Source organism: Hipposideros armiger, unplaced genomic scaffold, assembly GCF_001890085.2.
Source record: "Hipposideros armiger isolate ML-2016 unplaced genomic scaffold, ASM189008v1 scaffold_131, whole genome shotgun sequence".
Classification (NCBI taxonomy): Eukaryota; Metazoa; Chordata; class Mammalia; order Chiroptera; family Hipposideridae; genus Hipposideros; species Hipposideros armiger.
This window is the reverse complement of record NW_017731481.1, coordinates 1,673,591-1,683,798: the sequence shown is the minus strand read 5'-3', so window position 1 is coordinate 1,683,798 and position 10,208 is coordinate 1,673,591. Positions and strand designations below refer to the sequence as shown.

At 48.6% G+C, this 10,208-nt stretch overlaps 1 protein-coding gene across 1 annotated transcript in view; it reads left to right on the top strand.

Annotated features, from left to right (window-relative positions):
* The first annotated feature begins 100 nt into the window (after positions 1-100).
* Positions 101-10,208, top strand: part of ANK1 (ankyrin 1) — a 217,526-nt gene continuing 207,418 nt past the window's right edge. Inside the window, exon 1 of the mRNA XM_019649237.1 lies at positions 101-486. Within this exon, the coding sequence (XP_019504782.1) occupies positions 361-486 (126 nt within the window). The 5' untranslated portion in view covers positions 101-360. The remainder of the gene's footprint in view (positions 487-10,208) is intronic.

Below are 10,208 nucleotides of genomic sequence, written 5' to 3'. Positions count from 1 at the left end.
CCAGTATTTATGACATCTACTGATTAAATCCTCTTGCTCGTGAAGGTTTTGATGGAAATAAATAAATGGTAAAGTGTTTGTAAAGCAGATATTTGGTCCCGGGCGCCGGCGAGCGAGCCACGGCCGCGGCGGGAGGCGCCATCCCGGGGCCGCAGGGCAGCCGCGGCGCGCCTCGCCCTCCGCGGGGCTCGCAGCCGCCTTCCCCGCCGACCCGGCCGCATCCTTCCCGCGGCGGGGACAGAAGCTCCCCGCTCCGCGGAGCAGAGACTCCTCTTTTTTCCTTCTCGGGAGGGTGTCGCCACCTGGATTGCCAAGTGTTAGGGGGTCCGGGAGGCGGGGACCGGAGCACCGTGACCCACCATGGCTCAGGCGGCCAAACAGCTGAAGAAAATCAAAGACATCGAGGCGCAGGCCCTCCAGGAGCAGAAGGAGAAGGAGGAATCCAACAGGAAGCGGAGGAACCGCTCCCGTGATCGCAAGAAGAAGGTAAGAGGGTGGCGGCGGCAACAGACCAGCGGCAGAGGCGCCCTGGAGGTGGCTGCCGGGGGAAGAGGCTCCGCAGACCCAGGCGCGACATGGGGGCCCGGGCGCCCGCGGAGTTGCTGCCGCCCGAGAGTGGAGGGCGCGGGGCAGAAGGAGAGGAGGGAAGGGGAAGAGGACAGGGCAGGAGGCTGGAAGGGCAGAGCGGGCGCCCGGGAGGCGGAGGGCTCGCGGAAACGAGACCGTCTGCCGCCCGCGGGGACCTTTCAGCACCTTGGACAGACGCCGGCAGGCCCGCGCGGATCCGGGAGGAACTTTTCCGGCTTCCCGGCGGCAGGCGGGTGGTGGGCCGCTCCGCTCCGCTCCGCCTCGCCGCCTCTCTTGCTTTCCAAGGAAGCACCGGGCTCCCGAGGCTGCTTTGCCCGGCGCCTCCCCCCGGTGACCCACTCTTTGGCGCGGAGAGCATCGCTCCCAGGTCTCTGAAGGAATGGGGCTCCTGCCCTTCCCTATTCCTTCTCGAGCCCAGGAAGCTTCTTTTCTAACCCTCTGAGTCGGCAGCAGAGAGGCATGACCCCGGGGCATTTGGCAACGTTTTTGTTTTTTTTTCCGGTCACTCAAGATGAGCGACTGATGGCCAAGGGGAAGTTCCTTTGGAAGCCAGACACGGGTGCTGTCCAGCCAGGCCTAAGGGCCTGGTCAGAGAGAACAGGTCTGCTTTTTCGTGGAAGAGCGTGGGCACAAGCTATTCCCTTGACAATGACCCAGACACTTCAGGGCAAATGTTGGTATGTTTAGCGCTTCCCTTTTGGGTCTGGGTTTTCCTACCCTTGACTCAAAGCACCTATAATGAGAGACACCTTTGATTGTGGCAGAAGGGGACAGTTAACTGAGCAAAGCGCTCCAGCCAAGAGGTGTTTTAGAACATCCCCTTCCCCCGCCCCCACCATGAAGGAGGCCAGGAGTACGAGGGTGCAGTTTTGGGACTTGAAGATAGGGAAAGCTTCAGGAAAGCCATTTTAACCTGAAGACGTCTATGTGGAGCATGGCCTGCGAGCCTCCTTGCCAGGGAATGGGGCCCCTCGGTTCCAGGGCAGAGGCATTGGTCTTAGTTGAGAAGGAAACAATTTTTTCCTGAAATTTTCTCACTCTGAGAAAGAAGTCTGGAGCCTGTGGTTGACAGCAGAGTGTGGGGAAACAGGCTGCCTGTGGGTCCCACTCCACTTACCAGTGGGTCAGGAGGACCAACATCGAGCCTTTTCCTAAAGATGACACACAGGGACAGAGATGTTCTCTGATTGTAACCGAAGTAACCAATGCGCTAAGCTTTCCTGTACCCCTTCAAAAGACAGCTTCTCTTCTTCCCTCAAGGGATTGCCATCTCATGTGTAAATAGTAGTTTCACAAAAGCACCACCCCTCTAGCAGGACCAAAAAAGAGGCCTTCCCCAAACCGATGGTGAATCAGAGTTTGGGTTGGTGCCACTGAGAGAGAATCTCATCAAGTCCTGCCGGGGTCTGAAATACCAGAGCCCATCCTGTGAGTCAGGCAGGGGAACGTCTGGTTATATCTGATGGTGTTCACCCACTTTCTTGGCATGAATGTAAACTTCTTGCTAGGAAGGCGTCCCCTGTATTTCCATTTCTGCCTATTGCTGTAGGAGCCAAGGCAATCCTCTCTCCCAAACTGCTCACTCTATGTTTTTATCCCACTTCTTGCTCTTGAGCGTCTTCCTTGATGCTCCTGATACCATAAATAATTTTTCTGAGCAATAGCCAAAGGAAAACTCTCGCTTCTTCCCTTCTTTGATTTCTTTTCATTCTATGAAACTCTCTTCAATGTAACTCCGAATCCTGACTATATGTAACACGCGCATATAAAAGTGCAATTTCAGTATTCTTTTTACTCCTTTGGTCTTAATGTTTACATTATTAGTCAACTGTATTTCCATTTTCAGGGCTAGATGATAATATATTCCCCTCCCCCTGAGTTGTGTTACGTCGTTTTACTAGCTGGTCACAGCATACTGCGTCAGTAGGCAATCAGAAATCTTCCATACAGATTTTCATTATTTTATGCAGTATCCTAGGTGCTTATGATTGATACAACAGTAATAAGAAAAGCTTAATTCAAAGTGATAGCAATGATGTAAACTCTTAGAGCTGATTCTTTGGGTCAGGGAGGATATGGTATAGGGCGAGGTATGGGGGTCCTTCCTTTGTATTTCATGATTGTGAGTTCTCTTAGACATTGACATGGTGTTGAGAGCCATCTCAGAGAATAGAGTTAAAATTTATAGCAAAATATAAAATCACAAGAAGGTAGAAGGCCCTAAAGAGAAAAGGTGAGGGAGGCACAGAAATGCAGAGAGGATATTTAGAGCAGGCAGAAGAAGCTCATACAGGGCCTGTTTAAGCAGATGGCTGGGGGGCTAAATATAAGGTGAAGTCTGAGACCCATTTTCCACAAATGAAGTCATTTTTTAAGGCAGTATATTAAGATCAAGCAGCTGAAGACTTTCCATTTGGTCACTACAGACTATGGGGATGCTGTGGAACCATCCTTACCTCAGCATGAAGAAAGAACTTCATACATGCAAATGAACAGTTTGTTTCAGTGAATTGGTAACTCATGTGAATGTGTGGCTGAGCCAAGGGCATTCTGAATTTACTAAAAGGAAAGATGTTTGTCCCATGGGTAACCTGCTTCATGGGGATTGACTGAACAGAACTGCATTCCTCCCCGTTTGTAGAAACAATCACGGTTGTAACTTCAATGGTGGTTGCAGTTTTACAGTTGATGATATTGTGTGGGAAGGCGCTTGCTAAGGGGTGCTGTGCAACGGGGGATGGAGGCTGATGTTGTGACGCACTGACTGACACAGATAGCAGCCACCTCGACACGGGGAATTGAGCTAAAACTCTGGAGCTCCAAAAATGCCTGCATTCTTCTGGGGCTTCATTCAGTTTTGTTTGGGTAGCACACGTCCTAGTCTGATGCTTGCTGGTAGAGCTGCAGCTTTTTAAAAAAGAATAACATCCAGTATTTATGACATCTACTGATTAAATCCTCTTGCTCGTGAAGGTTTTGATGGAAATAAATAAATGGTAAAGTGTTTGTAAAGCAGATATTTGCATGAAAACGACAGCTTTCTAGGGCTGAGGGAGCTGTGGGCTTAAGAATGGCGTGCTTTTTGTTTACCCAGAGCTTGAGGATGGAAGAGGACAGGGAGGTTGGGGAGAAAGTGAGGCTGAAGATGAATGGGAGGAAGAGGGGCAGAATTAAAGAAAGGAGCAGAGGATGAAGAGGTGAGGGAGACAGAGCAGGAAGGAAGGCGGCTGGCATCTCAGCCTTACTTTAAGGGGTTACACTAAGCCTGCAATAACTACTCCGGGATAGTGTTTACCGAGCTCTCTCCTTGTCCCTCATTTTGTCCAGCTACTTCATCTTCTGATGTTGATGAAGGAAAAGTTCATGTTCTATTCATAGCTGTATACCCAATACCTAGCTCAGCACCTGACAAACAATGGGCATGCAATAAATAAATGTATATGGAATGAGTGGTTGAATGAGTGGATCCATATATCTGTCTCTGCTTGCCTAGATGTTGTCTTGGTCAAAGGCATGTGTTCGGGTGAACAATACACTCTTTGACTGGCTGTCTTTTGGGGGCATCTGAAGAAAGCCTGATAATTTCTTCTTTTCTAATCATTTACAAAGCCATTGAAATTTGTAGGCAGGCAGTGGAACCATCTAATTTTTTGGTGCAGTGAATTCTACCACTGAGTGTGCAGTTAGTTCCTTGCAGGGTCTCTGCTGCATTAAATGTCAAGTGGTTTTAGCCATTTGGAACAACAGCAGCGTTTGCACAGGGGCCCAAGGAGCCAAGCAGAGGAGGGCGCGGAGAGAAAAAAACAAGCCCAGGGGTGGAAAGTGGCCGTCACCACTTTGCTGTGCAGGCAGCGCCGCTGTCTTTCCAGCCTGTGCAGTGCTCCCAGAAGAGCCCTCAGCCTTCCTCACACAGCTGGACTGGGCCCTGCTCCTGGACTGCAGAGATGTCTTTGGTTGATCCAGTTATTGGAACCACGGGGCTGATTTCGGGGTACCTGCATGAGACTGGAGTGGTCCAGCTGGGGCTTATCATCAGGATGGTCAGTGGACGGTGAGGGTGAGGGAAGGGTGAATAAGAGTGGGGTGAATGGAAGGAAGTTACGCAGGAGGGTCATATGGGCCCATGTCACCCATTTGTAAAGGGCCTTGAAGTTTCACTTCTGCTGTTATCTCCAAATGAGTTTATCCATTTAATCCAAGAGATAACTGACAGGATAGAAAGAGAACGATGTTCATCACATATCTTTAAACCTAGGTCCTGTTGCTAACCACATCACTAGTATATGTTGCAATATGAACTGATATTTGTATATAAAGTCTCTATTTGGCTTTTGAATAGTATAATTGTGCTACATTGCATGTTAATTATTAAACATGTTAATTTATTGCAAACCTTTAAAACGCACCACAACTTTGGTAACCTTACTTTGGCATTTCTTCTTATGTTATCACCTAGGGAGCCTCAAAAAATAGAAGTGGCTCAGTCCCTCTTGAGCTCTGGGAGGTGCTCAGACGTGGGAACTTTTCCAGCCTGTTCTATGTGCACCTTCCAGCCCAGTGCTTCCTTCTCTGCTGCAGAGGCAGTGGTGATGGGGGCTGTTCCTGGGGTGCTCCCATCACCCCCCCCACACACACACACACAGCTATCCGCTGGTCCAGAGGAGCAGGTTCCTGTGGGCAGAGAAGATGTTACACCCTCACTTATGTCCAGGACTATATGGCTCGCACATCGTTTGCTTCCCACAGCCACAGTTCAAAGTAGGTGGGGCAGAACCAAAGCAAGTGACCTCCCTGTGAAGGGGACCTCGAGCCGGCCTCCAGGCCCTCTCTGTTCTCTTGCTCACCCCAGCAAACTGCTGGCTCACCAGTCATGCTTATCTCCTCTCAATATGGCAGTGCTGCTTTTTTTTTTTTTTTTAAACCTCGGTCTAAGGCCTCCTTCCCCCTTCTTCCAAATACGCGTGATCAAGCATTGATAAGTGGATACTGTGTGCCAGGCACTTTCCACGTATGTGAACTCATGCCCATGCTTTGTCCCCGTCATGCCTTTGTATGGCTGATTTGTCATCCATTTCTTCCTCTGTCCATGTCAGAGCCCATTACCCTCTTCTTCAGGAACCCCTTCCTGAATGTCTCTTCGTCACCTCCACCCCCATCACTCTTTCTCTACACTCTGCTTTTTGTGGGCCTGGCCTTTGTTCTGTGTGAGTGTGAGACTCATTCTTGTTTTATCCCTTCTACTAGAGTACAAGCTCCCTGACACCGAGGCCTGGGCCTTTGTACAGAACCACTCAGTAAATATTTATGGCGTGAATTGATTCAGAAGCTACATTGAACTGGTTCAGACTTTTTTCTTGGTCTTTCTATTTGGTTTTGGAAGAGTTGGCCCTATAGAATTGGAACCAACTATTTTTTCCTCTGAATTATTCAGACCAAACTGAAGTCTGTTTTCATCAATGTTTGGTTTTTTGGGAAAAAGGCAAATAAGCTTTGCTTGGCTCCATATCTCCATTTTTGGTTCTCGAGAAGCAGCTCAAAAGGCTCCCTCTTACAGAGCAGGAGGCTAGGAGCCGGATGCCCAGGTTCCCGTGTAAGCTCTTGCATTGATCAGCTACATGTGTGCGAGTAAGCCTGTGAATTTCTCTGAGTCTCAGTTTGCTCATCTGTAAAATAGGGATGAGAATCAAATGAGGGTGTGCTTAGTAAAATTTAGAACTCCCCTATCTTTAAGAGATGATAGTTAATAACATGATTGTCTTGTCAGTTAACTTATTCTTGCTGATAAACGCTGTGCCAAAGCTCATGCTAGCCTTCAGTGGCAGCGTGAAACCTTGATGCTGGCCTGGAAGGCTGGCACATTATGAATGCGGTGCTGAGAACTGAGAAGGGGACACTTTAAATCATCTCTTCATTTTGTTTTCAGGAAAGGAGTGAATTTCCTATCTTGATAAGATTTATTACTACAGACTTAGCTATCTACATGGATTCAGTCTGTGACTTTGAGATGGGCTTTACCAATGTGTTGCCTGGCAATTGGAGCTGTGTGTCAAAGCGGGAACATAGAAGTGGTTCCTAAATTTTCTGAGAATACCGTCGGAGAGCCCTGGCCGATACATCCGGGGTGTGGGGTATCACAGATAACGGGACACATGGTGTTATGGGCAGACCAGACTTCTCCAGGGAGACCTGTGCATCTTAGAAGGGCAAAGGGAACACATCCTCCACGAAAGGAGAACTTGCATTATGGACACTCAAAGCTAAAGCAAAGAGGATGTAATGGCCAGCCAATTTTCTTTAAAAAACAAAAAACACCACTTTTTTTTTCTTATTTGTTTCCAATGTGACTGGATGCTTCCCCTCAAAGAAAATTTCTCCATGTTTTTGCTGAGGTGCTAATACATTTTCAGCTTCAGTTAATACATTTTTATTCACTTCAGAGCATCATTGACAACGATCGCTTCAAAGCGACCTTCCTTGTTTATCAAAGGCGGAGTCTGTATTTACTGAGAGCCTGCATGCCCTACAGGCATTACCCCACTGGATCCTCCAAACAAGGGCAAAGCTGGGGCTCAAACCCAGACCTCCCTGGCTTCAAAGCTTATTCACAGACCTCTGCCCTAGGCTGTCTTCTTAGGTGTTTGCTAGACTCTCAGGAGATTCAAGGCTATGCTAGGCACTGAAAGAGGAGCTGAACTGATGGTATTTTTCTTGCCTTCATGTGAAGGACTTGCAAATTAGCGGGAAAGCTGCCAGAAGAGGAAGTGACCCAAGGCAGAGAGTGGAGGCAGGTGATTTGGGCTCAGGACAGAAGCACTGGCATCCGGATTCCAGGTGGAACAGGGTGTCCAAAGGCTCCTTTGTAGGTCTCAGGAGCAGCCCGAGTGACGGTGAGGACCCTGTCTAGGCACCTGGCTAAAGACAAGAGGCCAGATGAAAGAGTGGCTGAAAACTGAGTCCTAGGGGTTACCTGCTCTGTTTGTGGCTTGTCTGCCTCAAGAAATGGTTATTTCCCGCTTTACTTTAGCTTTTGGAGATTTCTCTACTTACTATACAGTCAGCATCCCCCATGTAATTGTTTAATACTGTGCTTACATTACACACAAAGATACTGACCAACAGCGTTACTGCTGTTGTCATCTACTCTTTCCTCTGATCTGGGACTTTTACTTAGTACGTAGAGGGGCCCTTGGACCTCTGAGGTCCTGGGCCTTTACATGATGTGCTTGCCAGGATGCAGACTTGGGGTTCGATGCGTTAGGGACAGGTAGGAGTAAAAGATGAGTACTGCCCAACTCTTGTCCGAAGTTCCCATGTCCGTCCCTTGGATCCCTATGGTCTCATTTTCTGCTCCTAAGAAGTCAAGTGGGATAAGGATTGCCCACAAAAAGGAATGCAGTCACTGAGAAAACAGGCACAGAGTAGAAGGCAGAGCATCATTACAGTAGAATTGGGAGAGATGGGGAGGGAGTGAGAGGAAGCATGATAGAGAAAGGGAAGGAGGCACTTCATTATGGACTGGCCAGAGCCATGACCCCTAAACCCAATTCTGAGATTGAAGGGATAGCCTCAAATGCTCAAGGTGAGACCCGCGAGAAAGGAGGGAAGGGCTAGATGGGCCCAGTAGCCCCTCAGCTTTGCTAGTATCAGAACTACCTGGGGGGAAGAGAGCTTGTTACTCGCAGACCTACTCCACCCCTCACTGCAGAATCTGATGCTGGGGTGGGTGGGGCCAGGCCTTTCAGGTGAAGCTTGCATAGAGCTCATTGGAGCTTCTGTGCTCGCAGACGGACAGGAACAAGTTGATGGAATGTGGCAGAACTAAGGGAGAATCAAACCAGGAGACAAAGGAAAGAGGTAAAGGAGGAGAGAATTCGTATTCACTTGTTTTTTATTTTGTATACTATTCCTCAAAAACAAGTGGGCAAGTCAAGAGTTGACTTTACCTTGATTGGACCTGGGAAGGGGAGGGGCCTGAGCAGGCTTCCCCGGTGGAGGCTGGGTCTTCGTGGACTGTCAAGGGCCAGCCTGGTGGATGAGGGACAGGACATGTAGCTGAGGCAAGGGCCTGTGTGGAGGGTGAGTAGACGGGGTCTGGAGGAGGAGGTGGTCTGGGAACTGTGGGCCCAAGAGCAGGAGCAAAGAGAAAGCAGAGTGAAACAGGGCAGGATGAGGCTGGAGATGGAACCGAGACAGGGCCCAGCCCAGGTCCAAAAGGCAGAGGAAGCCCTGAGGGGCTCCAGACAGAAGCCTGAAGAGTTACTTTGCCTTCAGTGCAGAAATGGGGATGTGGCTGGGGTAACTGGTGAACTAGGCATCTAGAATGCAGAGGGGCAATCCAGTGGAGGGATAGGCTGGCTTGAGCTTGGGTGACTTGGTGGGGATGGAGGGCATGTGACAAACTGGAGATATTCGGGTGGTTTAGAAACTCGGTCTTCGTGAGTAATAAAGTGAGTACAAGTAGGTAGTGATGGATGATGCTATGTTTCATTTTGACATATGGTGACATACTTGCCTGTATGTGTATGTAGGTGTGTGTGTGCATGATTAAATGTCTACAGGACCTCATTTCTGACTTGGTGTTAGGGTAGTTAGTTGGTGGCACCTTTTATTAAGTTAGGAAAGAGGAGGGGGGGAACAGGGAAGGAAGAAACCTTTTTCAGGAATATATTGTTAGGTAGCTTCCTGGGCCTCTCAGCTGATAGAGGGAGAGAACTAAGAGGTATGTTCTTAAATATCAAGGCATCTGTCAGGCTTGTGGTGGAAAGGAGAGGCAGTCCGTTCAAGTCTGAACTCTCCTGGACTGCTAATCTTCCGAGTGATTGCTTTAAATAGAGCACAAGCACGTGAGAGCTGACAGGACCTTGTGGGCACTAAGGAATCTGACCGGTGGATGCCCCGCTGGCAGGGAAAGCAAACCCCTAGGCCAAGAGGTGGGCTGTAGGGAGCCAGGACTCACCTACTTAAACAAATGACTTTGGTGCCATCACCCGTATGGTGAAATGCTATGCAATCACTAAACAAGGTGCTTAAAAGAATATGTTTTTAAGAATACGCTTCTAATAAAAAAGTAGGAATGTGCTTGGCGGTAACGTGATTTTTAAAATGTAATGTAATTAAAAGAAAAGACAGAGAGTGCCCTGCTTGTCAAGAGGGTAGCCAGGTCCTTTGCCTGTGTGTCTTCTGGAGATGAAAGCTGGAATTTATAGATGACGTCACACCCCAATTAAGAATTCCAAGGCGATGTGGACTAGAGCCAAGTAGGTAACAGAACGTACTGGCTCAAAGTGGAGCTGGAGTGTGGTCCGAAAAGTCTGGGTTTTGGCATGTGAAGCCGTGCATTGTAAACCAACTTGAAAATGTGTGTGTGTTGGGTCTAATACTCCACTCTGCCGCCAGAGTGATCTTCCAAAAATGCAAATCAGATCTCAGTACTCCCTCCTTTAAATCCTTCAGTGGCTTTTTAATTGCCTTAGAATAAAGTCCAGGCTCCGTACTCTGGCTTCCTAGCCACCCCACCCCCATCCAGCCCATAGCCGCCTTTCACATCTTTCTTTCTTTCTTTCTTTCTTTCTTTCTTTCTTTCTTTCTTTCTTTCTTTCTTTCTTTCTTTCTTTCTTTCT